The sequence below is a fragment of the Orycteropus afer genome, unplaced genomic scaffold, assembly GCF_000298275.1.
Source record: "Orycteropus afer afer isolate SDZICR_OR568_19922 unplaced genomic scaffold, OryAfe1.0 scaffold00173, whole genome shotgun sequence".
In the NCBI taxonomy this organism is placed as follows: domain Eukaryota; kingdom Metazoa; phylum Chordata; class Mammalia; order Tubulidentata; family Orycteropodidae; genus Orycteropus; species Orycteropus afer.
In genome coordinates, this window is record NW_006921760.1 from 3,139,986 (window position 1) to 3,158,924 (window position 18,939).

Here is an 18,939-nt window from a genome sequence, read left to right on the forward strand (position 1 = left end):
TTCCTAGTCTGTCTCAGTCTATAAGCTGGGCTGTTACCTGTGCACCAGGTGCATCTCGCTGGGTTTTAAACACCAGAGGCTCAGCCTCAAAACTCACATCTACATGTCACCACAGTAGGACAAACTGACAGACAGGTTTGTCTGAGAGGAACATACTGGTAGGTAAATTCATGTTGTTCTTTGCCCCTTTTATAACCCAGCAGACTTAGTTTTCTGGGGGACTTAGCAGTGATAGTTCTAGGCACTTTTTCTTAAGGGCTGGTTCCTCAAGGCCAGGATGAAACAGTGATACCAAACCCTGCAACTCCTGGGAAATACCACTGACATTTAGAAGAGAGTATGATTGTGAACAGTTAGCCAGAGGTTTTGTTTTCTATTCTCTGTTTGGAAATACAGTTAATCTTTATCGGTGAGTAAATAAAAATGATTTTTCTTTGCCTTATCAAGGATCTATGATATGATAGTTTCTCTACCTCCTTTGCATAGACTAATATATATTATGTGTATATCGTATATTTACTTGCACTTGACCTTGAGCCCTGTTTGCCTGCCAGTGTTTCTCTTTTACCTCTTGCCTCCGTGTTTCTTCCAAGCTGAGAACCCAGGTACCCATTTGGGGGCACAGCTTTAGTGTTTGATTTCGATCATTGCCAAAGTGAATGAGCATTTCCTTCTCTTCTTCTGTGAGGCAGTTCAATTGTTCTTCCAAAGAGGAATCTTGAATAACATGAGTGTGCTACCACCTCCTTCCTCTCCAGTGGAAATTCAGATGTAGTTCTAATCACTGTGCCATGGGCAGCTTTCTTATTCAAGCAGCTAAAGGAGCATTCCTCCTTTGGCCCAATCCCACCACATCTGTCTGATTAGTCGCGCGTTAGGGAGGCAAGCATGCAGAAAGAGGTGAGTGTAAAGGGCACTTACTAATCACAAGGAATCTCTCCTGAGAGCATAGACTCCATAAATGAAATAGACCTTGAACTGTAGGTGGAAATAGGGAACAAGCCCAGGGAGCTTGCCAGAAACCCAGGAATCACGCTTTGGAGCTCCAAACCCAAGCAAGTTCACACATAGACATTAAACCACTCGGTCCAACTTTGAGTACTATCCCTTAATAAGTCTTTATGTCAGTAATTCGGAAGGAAGGTTGGGCAATCTACTTCTGTAGTGATACTGCCTCAGAAACCCAAGGAGGGGTCGCTATAAGTTGGGATCGACTCTACGGCAGTGAGTTTGGGATTTTTTTGGTTTATGTCAATGATAGGAGTGCTGGTAGTATAGTGCCTAGGACATTTGACTGCTAACCAGAAGGTTAACGATTCAAACTCACCAGCCACTCTGCTGAAGGAAGACCGGGCAATCTACTTCCGTAAAGATTTACCACCTCGGAAACCCAAAGAGGGTCAGTATGAGTAGGAATTGACTCAGTGACAGTGAGTTTTTTGGGTTTTTTTTCTTTAATGTCAATAGTAAAGGAGCTCTGGTGGCGTAGTGGTAAGGCATTTGGCTGCTAAACAGAAGGTTGGCACTTCATATCTATCAGTTCCTCCATGAGAGTAAAAAGAGACAGTCTACTTCCATAAAGATTTACAGCGTTGGAACCCAGCGGGGTTCTCTATGAGTCGGAATTGATTCAACAGCAGTGGATTTGAGTTTGGGCATGTCAGTAATACAGGAGAAAGTCCTGGTGGTCTGCTGTCATGGTGATTACAGCCAGTCTGTAAAGATTGCCCCCATGGAGGCAGTTCTGCTCAGTCACATTGGGTCACTATGAGTCAACCCAGACCCAGAGGCTCAGCAAAGCCGAGAGATCTCCTAAGAAATCATCCCTTGAAAACCCTAGGGAAAACCGTTCTATTCTGATACATATGGGATCACCATGACTTAGAATTAACTCAATAGCAATGGATTTGTTTCTTTTTTATGTCAATTGGATAATAGTAATGATAGCTATATTAAGCTTCCATGTTCTAGGCACTGTGCTAGGCACTTATATAATCTTCATTATAAATTTAGATATTAGTCCTATATTCTCAATTTATAAATGAGGAAATGGAGTGTTTGAGAAGAGATCAAATAACTTGTCCAAGTAAACAGAGCTAGAAAATGATAGAGCCAGTAGTTCCAGCTTAGTCTGTCTGCCTCCAGTGCCCTGCGAACCATTAGGCTTTATTACTATTAAAAATTATAACCTATGGTGACTTCATAGAGCTCTGGTGGTATAGTGCCTAAGGCAGTTGACTGCTGACCAGAAGGCTGGTGGTTCAAACCCACCAGCCACTCTCCTTGGAAGGGAGATTGGGCAGTCTACTTCCATAGTGATACCACCTTGAGAGGGGTCACTATGAGTTGGCTTCTCTAGGAGCTTTGGTGGCACAGTGGTTAAAGCGTGTGGCTGCTAACCAACTCTGGCATTGAGAGTTGAATTATGTTCACTTCTTGGAGCCCTGTTGACACAACCAATTAAGCACTTAGCTGCTAACCAAAAATTTGGTGGTTCATACCTACATAACAACTTTGGGAGAAAGACCGGGCAATCTGGTTCCATAAAGATTCCAGCCAAGAGAACTCTACGGAACAGTTCTACTCTGACACGTGGGGTTGCTGAGTCGTAATTGACTGAGCTGCACCTAACAACCACACAACATGGTGACTTCAGATGGCCATGTTCAACTCAGCTCTTATTCTTGACTAGCTAGTAGATGAAAACCACTCTCCTAGACTTATGAAGTATAGCAGGATCGACGCAACATACTTCTTTCTCTTCAAATTATAAAACCTAGCAGGTAGAGAACAGTCATTGGTAAACATGTATGTTCTACAGATCAAGTTAGATTGAGGGTAAGGATTGGAGCCAAAAGGAGAGTTCTGAGGAGGCGAAAGGCTGAGAACGGTGAACTAAGAGTAATAGCACATAGCCATGACTAATCCCAGTTTCATATTGCATTGAGGGGGGCTCATTGATATTTCCTGAAAAGTCCTTTTTATAGAGGATTTGCAATTGGTGGGGTGGCAGGTCTTGAAGTTGCCTGAATGATAGGCTCTCAGCTTTCTCTCCAAAACCTGTAGGCACTTCTCTATAAAGTTTGGTTGTCCATGTACAGAGGTAAGGATTTCTGGGATCCCAAGAGGAGGAAACAGCAATTGCTTCCATAGAAACATCTTAAGCAGCTGTGAATCAGTGAACTATAACTTTCCCATGGTAAAGGTCATTAAGGGTGATTCCCATTAAGTGTTGTTTGTACTTGGCACTTCTTAGGGGCCTTTTAGCTTAAGGCGCTGGTGATTTTCAGTAGATCTGGATGCTAGAAGCTGGATGCTACAGAGAATAAAAGTCTAACCACGCTGGGTTGTTTTGATCCAATAGCATCACTTTGTTGTACAGGTATAATAATTATGTTTTCACCTTGTGTTACAGATTCCTTCTACAATCAGGTCTATTCATCAGGATAAAATCCTAGCACTTAGACAGCAGACACAATTCTTGTGGGAGGCTTATTTTTCTTCAGTTGAGAAGATTGTATTAACTACACTAGAGGTAAGTGAGACCACTTGGCTCTTGGTCATGGATAATGGTCCTTTGTACACTTCTCTAGGAGCCTTGGTGGCACAGTGGTTAAAGCATGTAGCTGCTAACCAAAAGGTCAGTGGTTCCAACCACCAGCCTTTCCATGGGAGAAAGATTTACAGCCTTGGAAACTCTATGGGGCAGGTCTACTCTGTCCTACAGGGTCACCACGAGTCAGAATCGACTTGATGGCAGTACATTTGATGGGTGAATACAGTTTTCTTGGCCTTCTGCTTGCTCTTGATGTGATGTGTGATTGGTCAAATGGGGCAGAAATAAATTTTCTGTGTTTAGTTAGATATGCCAATGAACCCCCTTTCACCTGCTTTTTCCATGTTTAAGCAAATACCTCCATTCCTGTCAAACTCCACAGAGGAAAGCTGACATGGAGGATAATTACCATCTTCTGACACAGAGGTTGGCTCTGTCTTGCTTCATTTCAGGGATATGTGGCTAATGACTGTCTTCCTGTCATTCATACTTGATGGCATTCTTTGAAGACATATTTCTGGAGCCCATTTAGAGAAGAGATGGTGACCAAGTAGGGGAAAGTCCTCTACCATTCTAAAAATATGAAGTTTATTGGATACCATAGTCCAATGGCATTGGAATGACAGCAAAATTAATTCTCAAGACATATGCAACTCAACCAGGATCAACCCAACCCAATGTCAAAATGTGTTAAAAGGAAAATCATGATTATACCTATGTGGTACAGAAAGTGTTAAACTTTATGAAAGTAGGAAATCTTTTAGGCAGATGGATGCCATCCTCAAGTTGCTTTTTTTAAGGCAGAAGGGAAAAAAGCAAGGGAAGCATGGATATGATTAAAACCTTTGGAAGTAGAGCAGATAGTGATGGCCTTAGGCTACACTGAAGTAGCACAAAGAGCTAAGAAAAGATTGAGGAAACTGCACATTCATGACTTATAGGCTTGCAGGAGAGAGAGAGCAGAGAACTGCTGGTGAGGCACAGCATGGAGTGATTTTGAGGGTTCCCATAATGAGGTGGGGGCCTGACTTCCAGAGTATTTATATTGGAAAAGTGCTCTAAAAGCTAAGGTGAATTGGAGCATGCACTGAAACGTCGGAGTAATGCCAAGAAAATTGGTCACCCTCTTCTGTCCACATCTCTGTTTTCTTGCCTTCTTGAGTATTACAGCCAGGGCAGGTTATGCCCCTGGTACACTAGGGCATGTATCAACTCTGCCCAGTTTGACAGGTGGTGTAGTGGTTGAAGCATTCAGCTGCCAACCAAAAGGTTGGCAGTTTGAACCTATCATCCACCCTGTAGGAGAAAGATGAGACAGTCTGCTTCCAGAAAGATTTATGGTATTGGAAACCCTATAGGACAGTTCTGGTTTGTCCTATAGGGTCACTGAGTCAGAACCGACTTGATGACAGTGGGTTTGGGTGGGTTAAACCCATCTTGAGTTCCTGCTGTCACACTCAAGCATAGTGCAGTCATAGGGTCCTCTTATGCAAGATGTACCTTTATTTCATTTTGGAAGTAGGTAACAAAGCTATTGAGGACCCAGTCCCATCCCCATGAGGGTGATAAAGCCAAAATAACTTCCAAGGGCTGACTTATTTTTTTTTATTGCAAGCATATGTCTCTTATTCCCCCAAAAGCACTCTCTTCAATTCAAACTCATCAAGTTTTCATTTCTGTACATAGCAGCAGATTTGAATATTTAATAGCATCTACCTGGCTCTTTTCTTCGATCCTGTACTGCATGGAAGATAACAGGACCAGATCTTTCCTAAGCCCTTCTAAGGAAAGTTGAATGTTAATTTTCTTTCTTTCTTTTTTTCATTCTGGAGTGGACAGTCTTATTGAGAAAGAAGTACATGTTCATTTCAGAAAATAATGGAAGTTACTCAGAGCATAAAAGAAGATAACCAACACGTAAAAACCACTACTGACATATGTATACACAGAAATATTAATTCATCTATACAAATTATGTTTACTTTGTAATTAAAAAAGGACTCTATAATGCTTTATAACCTGCTTTTTCTGCTTAATAATATATTGTTAATATTTTATCATGTTACTATATTTTCCCTACCATTATTTTCATGACTATATAATATTCTAGTGCTAAGGCACTTGACTGCTAACCAGAAGGCTGGCGGTTCAACTCTACCAGCCACTCCTCAGAAGGAAGGTTGGGCAGTCTACTTCTGTAGTGATATGCCTCGGAAACTCAAGGAGGGGTCGCTATGAGTCGGGTCCGACTCCATGGCACGTAACAACAACAACAACAACAACAACATATAGTATTCTATTTATGATAGAATTGAATTCTCTCAATTAATCTCTAATTTGGAGATGTTGCAGTTGTTCTGCATTGAAACAAACAGCCTCAGAGCCAAATTGTGATGGATGTCAAAGGTTATTTTCTTAGGATAAATTTCTTAGAATTCTAAGGTTTCTAACAGGAATTTTCAATTTTCCTGCAATAGGATTGAACTTTCATATACCCACTAACTTATATAAGAGAATCCATTTTGTTTATTTATTTATTTTTTCACTTGCACTAATATTGGACATTATCATTTTTTAAAAGGATAACATTGTTTTCTCAAGCAACTTGCAAAGAAAGAAATAGAGTTAGTCATGATGTGTTGTCTCATTTGTCGGGCTAATTTTTAAAAGCTTATTGTATTAAAAATATTAACCCTTTGATGATTTTGTTGCAAATATTTTTCTTCAATTAGTGGTATGCCTTTCGATTTTATTTATGATAAAACCAGCCTTTCTTCTGTGGTTTTTCCATTTGCTATTGTTCAGAACGAATTTTTCCACTCATAATTTTATACACACACAAACACATCTATACACATACATACATACATACACACACACAGATATAAATAAGAGTTATTGCCACCTGGAAGGAATGAGTCACTGAGCCTGGGGGCTCAGGACCATAGACTCGGGGAGCACACCATGGTCATTTGACATAACACAGTCAGCAAAGACAATGTTCTACATGCTACTTTGGTGACTAGTGACAGGGTTTTACAAGCTTGTGAGCAGCCATCTAAGGTGTAATTATTGGTCTGTGCCCTTCTGGAGAAAAGAAGAGTGAAGAAAATCAAAGACACAAGGAAACAATTAATCTGTAGGACCAGTGGACCTGTGAACCCCAGCTTCGTGACTGAGGCCAGAAGAACTGGATGGTGCCCAGCTACCACTGCTGACTGCTCCGAAAGGGATCACAGTAGGAGGTCTGAGACAGAGTAGGAGAAAAATGTGGCACAAAACTAAAATCATGAAAAAAAGACCAGGCTTACTGCTCTGATGAAGACTGGTGGAACCGCGAGACTGTGACCTTTACATACCCTTCAAGCCAGCAACTGAACTCAACCCCTGAGGCTCAACTTGCAGCTGAACAATAGGCCAATAATACCACTCCTTACAACACATCCAAAATACGTGAGACAAAGTCTTCCCATCCTTGCTTCTGTGGAGCATCTGGCTGTATTTCTTCCATGACAGATTTGTTCATTCCTCTGGCAGTGCATGGTATATTTAGTATTCTTTGCCAACACCATAACTCAAAAGTGTCAATTCTTCTGTAGTCTTCCTTATTCATTGTCCAGCTTTCACATGCATATGACCCGTGACTTGGGCTATGTAAGATCATACAATATTTGTCCTTTTGTGACTGACTTAATCACTAAGGAAAATGTTTTCAAGGTCCATCCATGTTGTGCATCTATTAGGACTTCCATCTTTTTGTGGCAGAATAATACTCCAATTGTATGTATGAATGTACAACAATTTATTTTATATATAGTCTTTGTTAAAGAGCTCTGGTGGCTTAGTGCCTAAGGCATTTCACTGCTAACCAGAAGGCTGGCGGTTCAAACCTACCAGCCACTCCTCGGAAGGAAGGTTGAGTAATCTACTTTTGTAGTGATACTGTCTCGGAAACCCAAGGATGGGTCGCTTTGAGTCAGATCCAACTCCACGGCAGTGGTTGCATTGTGTTGGTCTTTGTTAAAAATCTAATTTTAGGGAGGCAAATTATATAATTTAAGTTATACTTTCCTCACTGTTTCTAAATGCCACTTTTTATGCATTTTTGAGTCTATTTCTGAACTTTTAACGTTGTCCTGTTAGTTTTCTACTCTTATGTCCAAACCCCATGTTATAATTTCTTTCAGTTTAATATATTATCACATGGCAGACCTGTATTTACTTAACCAATGTGCTATTGTTGACAATGAAGGCTGCTTCTGATTATTTATTTTGTATAGATAACTATGCCTTTATCCAAGCAATGACTTTCGACATGTGTCTTAGACTACAGTTCTGACTTTTCATTATGAGAGAGTCCCTGCAGTGGGATTACTCAGCCAAAGAGTCTAAGCATGTATAAGACTCATGAGATATATTGCCAAATTACTCTTCCAAAAGGTGGTATCAATCTAGACATTGGAAAGCTGTCTAGGGAAGACCCTCTCTTGCAGCACTCTTGTCAACCTTAAGGATCATAATTAAAACACACACATGGACAGCATTGCTAATATGCCAGATAAAAGATCATATCTCATTAATTACATTTCTTTTGAGTATAGTTTATTGCATAGATCTGGTCTCTCCTCTATTAAGTTAGCAGTGCTCAATTATCCTGTAATAACAGTTGGATGTGTTATAGTCATCAGAATAGGATCGTTAGCCAAGCCGTTTTCATTGCTGAGCCTGGAAAGGTCTTCTTCCCCATGGATTTAAGCCATGTAGTTCTTTAGTAACACAGTTGTTTATAAAATACTACAAACCACATACTTGATTCAAATTTATAGCAACTGTCAAATTTTCTATAGTTCTGAGATTGGATTGTAACAATTTGACTTCTCAACCAAATTACATGAGCGGTACCATCCAATTTTCCATCTTAATTCAAAACTCAGATTTCCCTGGAATTCAGTGCAAACAGAAAAGTAGAAAAAGCCATCCACATGCACAAATAAACAAAGCCACTGTGTTTATGTGTACAATTTATGTGTCACACATCAAAAATGCCCACTTGGCACTGAATGTGGATGTAGTCAGCACAGCAAAACCAAAGTAAAAACAAGTGTTGGAGCACATATGAATGGGTATAGGCAAATTGGTATACAGATAGGTACAGGTTTGTACATAGGTAAGAACAGATAGAAGGATCTATAGATTTGTGTAAATACAAATATGTGACTGCAGTCACATATGCTTATTGAACACACAAATATGAATACTCCCCAGACAGAATCAAACACCTTCAAACATTGGTCCTCTGAATTTGAAGGCTTTGGACTTTAATAGGACAACTCAGCCAATTGGCATAACATAGTTCATGAAAATCATGATCTGCATCCTAGTGACGTAGTAGTGTGTGGGGTTTTAAAGCTTGTAAGCAGACATCTGAGGCAAAACTATAGGTCTTTCCTTGCCAAGAGCAAAACAGGAAGGTAACCAAAAGCTCAGACAAGAAACAAGTCTACATGAGGCACAACCTCATTTACCCCAAGACTAGAAGTAGATGGTGCCTAGCTATGACAACTGGAGTCACAATAGTTGGTACCATATAGAATGGTAGAAAAATATGGGGCAGAACTCAAATTCCTATTAAAAAAAAAAAAGGCCAAACAGAATTAGTAGAGAACAGACAACTCCAGGAGGCTATTGCTCTGAGACACTCTGTAAAACTAGAACTGAGCCTACTCGCCAGGTCACCTTCTAGCAAAACAGCAGACTGGCACACAAAATAAAAGATATTACCCCTAAGATCAGTGCCCTACTGAAAAACCATCAGTAGGAAACCAAAAGGTCAATAACTACTCAGAAGCAAAGATGAGGAGAGAAGGGGACAGGGAAACTAGATTACTGGAAAGGGAACAAACTGACCAAAATTAACAGAATATTAATACACTGTATTAAATGTAACTAATGTCCCTGAACAATTTATGTGGAAATTGTCAAATAGGAACCTAACTTGCTGTGTAAACTTTCACCAAAAACTCAATAAAATTCTTTTTTAAAAAATTCATTTGTCTTAGAACTTAGATGATGTAAGTCCTTCAATCAGTGCTGGAGCTCATAATATAGGAGGATAATTCAAAGTTGCCCTCAGAAAACATAGACTCAAGGGTCCTTTGCTTCTGGAGTGTGCCAACTCTGGCTCTCTAGAACTCAAAGGCCTTCTCCCTTTCTTGCTGTAATCTAGACATGGGAAGTAGACTATTGGGTTTTAGGAGATTATATACCAGAGTCATAGGTCATAAGCACTCTTAGACACAATGGAAAATAGAACACCTCACCTGTCTGTCTGATGTCAGCTCCAGTTGTTTGTTTATTCCATTGTGCAGCACTCTTTCATACTTGAGATTTTTCTGTTCTTTCCAGACTGATTGTAATACCTTAATGCTGTATCTTGGAACTAAAGAGCTTTCTAATGACAGCTAGGCTCTTTGGAGTTCAGATGCATATTTAGAGGGATGCTAAGTGGGTAGAGACAAGAATTGATTTTGGGGAAGGGAAAGGCATTATACCAAAAGCAAGTGACCAACACAATGACACTAAGGAAAAGAAAGACCCAGAGAGGTGCAGAAGAGACACAGACAACAAGGAAAAAGAAAAGCAGGATGGGAGATAATGATAAAATACTGCAAAGATGGTGTTCCTTCGAGAACTCTGTTATTTGTCAGACCAGCTGCACAGTATGGGTCTCAGTTGGCATCAGGGTGGGCAAAAGAAAAGATGCATACAATTTAGTAATATATGAAAACAGCGATTTGGAAGGTACATTTTTAGTGGACTTTTATTAAATATGCTCCCTTTTCCTCTTTGGTTATCAACCTGTGTACATTCAAACCATGATGTTGCTGATGCTGTATGTAATGAAAGGGTAAAATCAGTGAGAAAGTGGAAGTAGAAGATTGCTTTGGCTTGGAGAGATGTGGCATATGGTGGCACTATATGGGTTAGGCATACAGTACATTGGTCAAAAGAACAACGTGGGGCCACACAGAATGACAGCAACCTGCAACCAGTGGTCCATTATGTGAAAAAGAGATGGCATATAGAAAAGGAAGGCTGCCACTCTTCCCTAAGAATTCACATTGATAAGAAATAATTAACATTATTTAGAGTACAGTTTGGGGCTATGAAAAAAAAAAATCCTGTATTTTGTGTGTGTGTGGTGGGGAGGTTGGTAGTATATGTTGGTGTGTATGTGTGTGTTATTCAATTTGTAGCCAAAGAAGTGTCCAACTTCTGAATGTGATGCCTTCTTCTACAACCATGGAGAGTGAGCACCAAGTTCAATGAATGGATTCTGGGAGCTGTTCACTGTGGCAATAGTAAGAGTTGGACATTAGGAGAGGGGGAAAATGACCTTTCTGTTTGGTAAAATGAGACCTGTACTGGGTCATGCAAGTTGGTATAAACATGCAAGTTGGTATAAACTGGGAAGGCAAGTTGGTATAAACCTTTCAGGAAGACTTTTGGCAATGCATACGTTGTGGTTGTATGCTATCAAGTCAATTCCAACTCATAGTGAACGCTATATGATAGAGTAGAATTGCCCCATGGAGTTTCCTAGACAGTAGTATGAATAGCCTTAGAACAGTTCGAGCTATTTGACAAAGTCCTTTATCCTAAAGAATCAATCAAATCATAAATGTGGAAAAATTTTATTCATAAATATGTTCATTGCATTACATGGAAAAAAATGCCACATTGTCATTTAGGATAAGCAAACCATGAATACCATTAATAATATGAAACAATATCTATAATATCTATGATATTATGTTGTTGTTATGATACTACAGCTGTGTAAAAAAGTTAAAACCTGTGCCTAGAAAATGAACACAGGAATGAGATTTTTTTTTAAAAAAGGTAAAAAAAAATTCAGGTCAGAAGTATAAAAACTTATGCAGCTATTCCTAAAAAAAAAAAAAAATCAGAGAGGTTGTAGTTATTAATGTAATATTTATTGTATTGTTTCATTATAAATGTGGGAAGTTGCCATAAAGGTGGGAAATTGCTCAACTCAGGTTAAATTTGACATTGATCTCATACCTGTGCTGATATCTTCCTGGCAAGATTCATGCATAGAAAGTCTAAAATGTTTATTGGTGTTTTGGAAGAGTAATATATCTTATTATCTCATCCTTGAAATCTGAAAATAACAATGTTGTGATACTGAACCATAACGATAGTCTATGACAATGAGAAGCAAACCATCCAGGGGCCCAAAGTGAATGATGACTCACTTGGTGACATCCCTGAGTTCTGTGTCATTTGTATGTAGGAGCTCTGGTAACATAGTGGCTAAAGCACTTGACTGCTAACCAGAAGGCTGGCGGTTCAAACCCACCAGCCACTCCTCAGAAGGAAGGTTGGGCAATCCTACTTCCGTAGTGATACTGCCTCGGAAACCCAAGGAGGGGTCGCTATGAGTCGGGGCCGACTCGACGGCACATAACAACAACAACAACAATTGTTAATTTATTCTGTACCTTGATATCCAGACTTATTTAAATGACTACATACTGAAAGGTACATAAATTCGGAAAAGAAAATAAAAGAGAATCTAAATTAAAAAACTGTAAGGGAAAATAAATAGACAATGGATTTGGAAGGTACAAATAATGAAGACCTAGAATAAATGATATGTGAAGTGAAATTGCTAGCCATGTAAAAACCATTCACAACATGACATTCCTCTCATAGTTAAGGCCTACATAGCAACATTTTAGCATCTCTGTGGTATCACAAAGATTAAAGATTTATATTTTAGCTAGGTTACTCATATCTCCACCAAATTTGAAACCTCTACTCGGTCATATAAAATTAGTAATTTTGTTCTGGGGAAAAGATAAAATGCAGAAATCATTGAAGTAAGATATTTGAGTTCTTCTAAATTTCATTTTTGCCTCGTTCTCTCTTATTAAGAAATATAAACACGATTAGGTCGGTAAAGATAAATGTAGCCCACTTTATTACTTGCCTGGTCACCACATGGGATGAGATGTGGATGTTAATAACCTTAGAAAATAATAAAACTCCATTTTAAGTGGTCTGTACTTAAAATCGCACTGCATTAAATGGACATAGAAAATGGTAATTTAGGGCTTAAATCTCTTGAGACTTTTGGCAGACTTTTTCTCTCTCTTTTTTTTTTAAAGTACCCCCCCAAATTGCTGAAAACACAAAATCCATATCAAGTTTATCATTTGCCAAATCATATCTTAATGAGTGGATGGTGTAATTACAAGAGTTTGAAAGTCACAGAGAGAAGGCTGTAGAGGGGACTAATCACATTCGACTGACAAATGATTTGGGATGGGAGAATGTCTGACTCTAAATGGAGAATTTAATGATCTGCAAGGTCCCAAAGTCCAAAGAAACTAATGAACTAGCTTAGCTATTGTTAGTCTTCATATGCCACAGTTCTTGTCCTATTGTGTAGGATGTTTTGAATAATTGTTAACTCACTACTTTTGGAGATGAAACACAATAAAACTTCAGCTAACCAATACCCAAAGTCCTATGATTGACTTTGCAGAAAAATGACATATGGCAAGCAAGTAAGTCAACCTCGTGAAACAGAGGAACAGATCAAAACTTCAGCAGCTTTTAGAATGGGTCATGCCTTCAATAAACTTTCAGCTCAGTCTCCGCGTGGTCAGCGTTGACATCTTTGCATGCTGAAAATTGACCATCCCGTGTGGATCTAGAAAACCATTGCTAGAGGTTCCGCCATCATGGAAACACTAATGTTCCATACACTCTACATGGAAATGAACACGGATTCATTATTACAGAATGACAGGATTGAATTTATGGTTAAACTAATACAAATTAGGAATTAATGATTAGCAATAACATATCTCTCTCTCTTTCTCTGCCGCTCTTGTTCCCTTGACAGTGTGATCAGTTGAGATTTAGGGAGCAGAGTCATGACTTTGTGTGCCCTCTGCCCTCGAATTTGGACTGAGCATGATCCTAATCGAACATTAGCAGCATCTCATCCTCACCATGTGCTGTGTTTTTGTTACCAGATTATTCAGGACAGAATATTCAAGCACATATCACGTAACAGTTTAATATGGAACAAACATCCAGGAGGATTGTTCGTACTACCACAGTATTCATCTTATCTGGGAGATTTCCCTTACTACTATGCTAATTTAGGTAAGTGGATTCCTTCTAGGGACCTGCCCTTGTTTACCCTCAATGTATTGTGTGGGATAGAAGCCCCTTGATTCTTCTGTTCTCTGGTGGGGGTCTTCCTAGCAGCCTCCAGTGGAATTGCTTTCTGGAGCCATGTCATAAATAATACTCCAAGTTCAAGAACTGAAAATCCAGCATTACAAAATGAAAAAAAGTCCTTTCCCATCTGAATAGCTGTATTTTATATTTAGTTATTTTATTTTATATTTAGTTCTTTTATTTTAGAAAACTGGGCTCCCCAAAAAATGGATCATTTTGAACATGGAAGTGGGTTCATTATAATTTTCAGTCTCATCATATATAAAATCAAATTAGAAGAGCTCTTTTAACTATTTTTCACAATCCCAATTTCTTGATTCTTTAGCAAAGGAAAACTAATAAGGGAAAAAGAGAAAGAACTAGAACTCTATGACAAGAGACTAATTTATTAATTCATTCAACATTTCCTGTGCTTCTCTTATGTGCTCTACTAGGTACTAGAAGTAACAAAATCAAGTAAGATACAGTCTCTGCTCTCCAGCAGCAGTTGATGTGGCAAAAAGACTCAAGATCTCCATAATAGTCTCAATGTTTTTCACAATGTACAAGTTTAGTTTGAAACTGAGAAGATGAAACCTAACGAAATTCGTGCCCTATAGTAGCAACCAGTGACAAAGAACGCTTTAATCCAAACTAAACAAAGCATGATATGAGGACCCTGTCAAAATCAGTGATCTGTCTACATTGGGTAGTGTACTTAGAGTTTAGTGAATTAAGTCAGTGATTCATAAAATATCTACATATTTGTTATAGAATATCTATACTATTTGGACTTAACCCATTAGAAATGTATAAATAATACTTCTTAAAATATTATAGGAATATGTAATAGTGTGACTTATCCTCACTGTTAATAAAAAGGCAACTTCTTAGTAATATTTATTCATCTTCCTTGAAAAAGCCTGGAATATGTATCTAGATGGTGCTATGGTTAGCTTCTAACATACAATTAAAGTGCCAATTGGAGGATGAAATTTGCCTCACAAAACATTTATATAATCCTTTTACACCTTTATCCCATCAATATCAAAGCTTAACTTGAATGTCCCTACACTTTCTTGTTCACACTTAAGCTACTAAAATGCCAAATTAGTGGGGTCTAAACTAATTAAGTTTTAAAAGGCTTTTTAACCTTTCTCTAATTTCTTACTGAGATCCTCTGGGAAAACTCACTGGGGAGAAGCCATCTCACTTAGATTTCTTTAGTGGCAGTGATTATTTTACATACTTATACCTTTCAAGGAGCCCTGCCCTTGAAGTGAGACATCAAAGAAACTTCACCATGGGAGGAAAAGCACTTGGCTGCAAACCAAGAGGTCGATGGTTCAAACCCACCAGCCTCTCTTCAGAAGAAAGATGTGGCAGTCTGCTGCCATAAAGATTTCAGCCTTGGCAATGTTATGGGACAGTTCTACTCTGTCCTGTAGGGTCACTTGCAGTTGAAATCAACTCGACAGCACAGGATGAGGATGAGACTTTGACCTCTTTCTGTTTAGGGTTCCAGAGTGCACAGTTGGCAGGCGTCTGAATCACATACTTTAACTTACAGCTGTGTGGTTGCTAAGGAACTCTGGTGGTGCGGTGTCTAAGGCATTTGACTGCTAACCAGAAGGCTGGCAGTTCAAGCCCACCAGCTGCTCCACAGAAGGAAGATGAGGCAATCTACTTTGGTAAAGATTTACTGCCTTGGAAACCCAGTGGAGGTCACTGAGTTGAAATTGACTTGATGGCAGCGGGCTGGGTGTGAGTGCTACACAAAGAAGACTCTTAGGAATATAAAGACTACCTCTCCAAAAAATGAATGAATGAGTGAGTGAAGATGATAATGATAGCAGCTAACGTATTTTGAGCTCTTATTATATGCCAAGTTCAATTCTAAGTGTTTTGTTAACTCATTTAATTCTCACAACCACCCCATAAGGTTGGTATTGTTATATTATCCCAGTTGAAGAAATTGGGGTTCAGAGAGTTAAGTAGTTTTCCCAAGATTCCAATCATCACTAAGTAGTGGAACTGGGACTCAGACCTAGACAGTCTCTGGATGCTGTTTTTTAACGTTCCCCACTTGCTGGTTACTATTTGGAATAGGATTAATCAGGCAAAACCCCTTTAATTACATCATTAAGAATTTGACACACGCAAATACCCTGGGAAAGGTAGCATGTTGGTTTAAATCTATACTAAGGTGTAAGTGATTAGAGGAGAAAGAGTCTGAGAATGTTGGAGTGGTATGTTTGTGTGAGTGAGTAGTGAGTGAGTGTACATGTGTATATGTGTGAAAGAGTGAGTGAGTGAGTGTGTATTTTGACACTGGGTACCTAAAAAGCAGGCAAGCGATCAAAGAAGCCTTACCACAGGAGGAAAAGGATGTCAGAGGTAGAAGCTGGGAGTGGACACTGAGCTGTAAATTATTGAGGTCTCTAGACTCTGGCAGCACTTAACTAGCAGCTTTTCCCCTTGTGTTTGTTCTGTCAGGACATAAGAGGCAATGGAAAAATACGCTAGAAGGCAACATGAGCTCCAGGGTGAGGCAGTGGAGCAAGGAAGAGTAATTTCTGAGTCTGGTTTTGCAGGACTTCATCAGCCTCCTGTGCTCTCTTTCTTTCAGGTGTAAAGCCCCCCTCCAAATTCACTGCAGTCATCCATGCAGTGACCCCCCTGGTCTCTCAGTCCCAGCCAGTGTTGAAACTTCTCGTGGCTGCAGCCAAGTCCCAGTACTGTGCCCAGGTGAGTGAGGGCCTGGCGGAGCAGCACCTGCCTTCTCCAACTTGGGGTCTGGATCCTGTGCACTCCCTACCCATTACAGCCTTGTCTCCCCAGAACTTATCTAATGCCGTGCCCTGGTATTCTCTTTTCATTTGTCATGGCCCGTTAAACCCTTTTCATCAGCTTAGAGGTCTTTGGAAGTGAAATCTGACAAAGTAAATGGGTGCATTATAGAGACACCTTTGCATTGGTGAAAGGTCAAGAAATATATAGAGACTTAACCTGCTCTCTACAGACTATAACGTGTTGTTTTGTTGTTAAATGTCAGTGTGACAAAGTAGCATCAGAAGCGCCATTGGGCAGACCCAAAAAGCTAAGTTTTAATCAAGGAACAAACTTAACTAATTTGCCAAGTGGCACTTTTCTTTCACAGCAACTATGACTAATTATAAAACAGGGAGCAGAAGATTCTATCTATGGTAACCATCTTCTCCAAACCAGTACTGCTCCCACACTCTAACAGTGGTTTTTCTGATTTGTGCATTAGTTTACAGGAGATTTATAAATGAGAAAAGAATTAAATCATGTTGAAGTACACACATTGTTGAACCAAAGGGCTTTATTGGAAATAATAAAATTATGTAAAATCGGCCACCAAACTAGAGATTCCAAAACATGAGCTCATCCTATTTCTTTCTTGAATTCCTTTATTCTTCTGTCTTGCTTGGGGTACCACTGGCTCATAGCAGATGTTCAGATGTTCAGTATACATTTTTACTTAATTTGATCCAAGTTGTTATCTCACTCATCATAAGACATGAAACTTTAGGAAACCACTCATTAAGAACCAGGAGCCCTGAAATGACTTCTTTTTCCTTCCCTTCCCTGACCCCATTGACCCAACAGTTTTTTTAGGTTACTCTTTTTCGCCATCTCTCTCTATTTGTTGAAATGATAAGGTTCTGAAGGATGTATGGGAGTGGACTCGCTTTCACGTTCAGGTTTGATGTCTGCCATTCCACCTTGCTTACATCCCGTCTCCTCTCTCTTTCTCTGTGTCTCTCTCTGAGAAGAGCCTATGGGTTGGAGGCCTACATCCAGCCATACCAAGTCATCTAATGATCTCCTGTCCCTTTCAGATCATAGTTCTGTGGAATTGTGACAAGCCCCTACCAGCCAAACACCGCTGGCCTGCCACTGCTGTGCCTGTCATCGTCATTGAAGGAGAAAGCAAGGTAGGACTGAAGGGAAAAGACCACAGTGGAATTGTGTTTTTCTGTGGGGGCCCTTAGGATGTTGATCCTAGACGTTTTTTCCCTGCCTTCAGGAGCTGCTCCTGCCAAGGAGCTCTGGTGACGCAGTGCTTAAGGCGTTTGTTTGACTGCTAACCAGAAGGTTGCTGGTTCAAAGCCCCCAGCCACTCCGCAGAAGGAAGATGAGGCAATCTACTTCCATAAAGATGTATCACCTTGGAAACTCAATGGGGATTGCTATAAGTTGGAATCGACTTGATGGCAGTGGGTTTGGATTTTTTTTTGTTGCTTATAGGAGCTGCTAGCCATGGATTACGTTTTCCAAAACTGTATTTCACTCTGAATTTCCTCAACTTTGAAAGCTACAGGCTTTCAAATTAGGAAAACTTGGATCCTAATTCTAACTCTTTAGGAACCTGTGACCTGACATATATTACTTAACTTCTTTGAGCCTCAAAATGGAAATAATAACATATACCTCATAGGATTGCTATTGAGATCAAATGAATTCAGAGCCTAACAATAGTTTAAAAAAAAAAACTCACTGCCGTCTAGCCAATTCCAACTCACTGTGACACCTCCTTGGGTTTCCAAGGTGGTATCTCTGCAGAAGCAGATTGCCCAGTGTTCCTTCTGAGGAGTAGCTGCTGGGTTTGAACTGCCAGCCTTCTGGTTAGCAGTCAAATGCGTTAGGCACTGCACTACCAGAGCTCCCTAACAATAGTCCGCATTCCATAAATGATTAAGATGCGCATGAGGCTGACCATGACAGTGGTGATGCGTGAGGCTGGCTTAGTTGATTAATATGAATTGGTTGTGTCTTTGAGAATCGTGGTTCTTCCTCACATTTAGCTTAGAAAGGATGTTTTCACCTTAATTTTGCTTTGGTGTCTCCATCAAAGACTCTCACGAAGTTTTCCTACCTGCCTTGCTTCCATTCTCCAGTCTGTTTTGTGTAGAGCTGAGTAGTCTTCCTAACCATTTCGTAGCCCTTTATGGACCCCATTTGCTAATGCCTTCAGTTGGCATCCAAGGCCATGTATAAGCTGGCATGGCTAGCCTTCCCTCTCTCTCATTGCTCTTCCCACAGACCCTATCCTGTGACCAAGTTGGATCACGTACAATTACTTGAATTACCCCATG

General features: G+C 39.8%; 1 protein-coding gene across 1 annotated transcript in view; it reads left to right on the forward strand.

Moving 5' to 3' along the window:
* EXT1 (exostosin glycosyltransferase 1) overlaps positions 1-18,939 on the forward strand; it is a 370,781-nt gene that overhangs the window by 330,727 nt on the left and 21,115 nt on the right. Inside the window, exons 4-7 of the mRNA XM_007946852.1 lie at positions 3,416-3,535; positions 13,627-13,759; positions 16,446-16,564; positions 17,683-17,778. Coding sequence (XP_007945043.1) covers positions 3,416-3,535; positions 13,627-13,759; positions 16,446-16,564; positions 17,683-17,778 — 468 coding nt within the window. The remainder of the gene's footprint in view (positions 1-3,415; positions 3,536-13,626; positions 13,760-16,445; positions 16,565-17,682; positions 17,779-18,939) is intronic.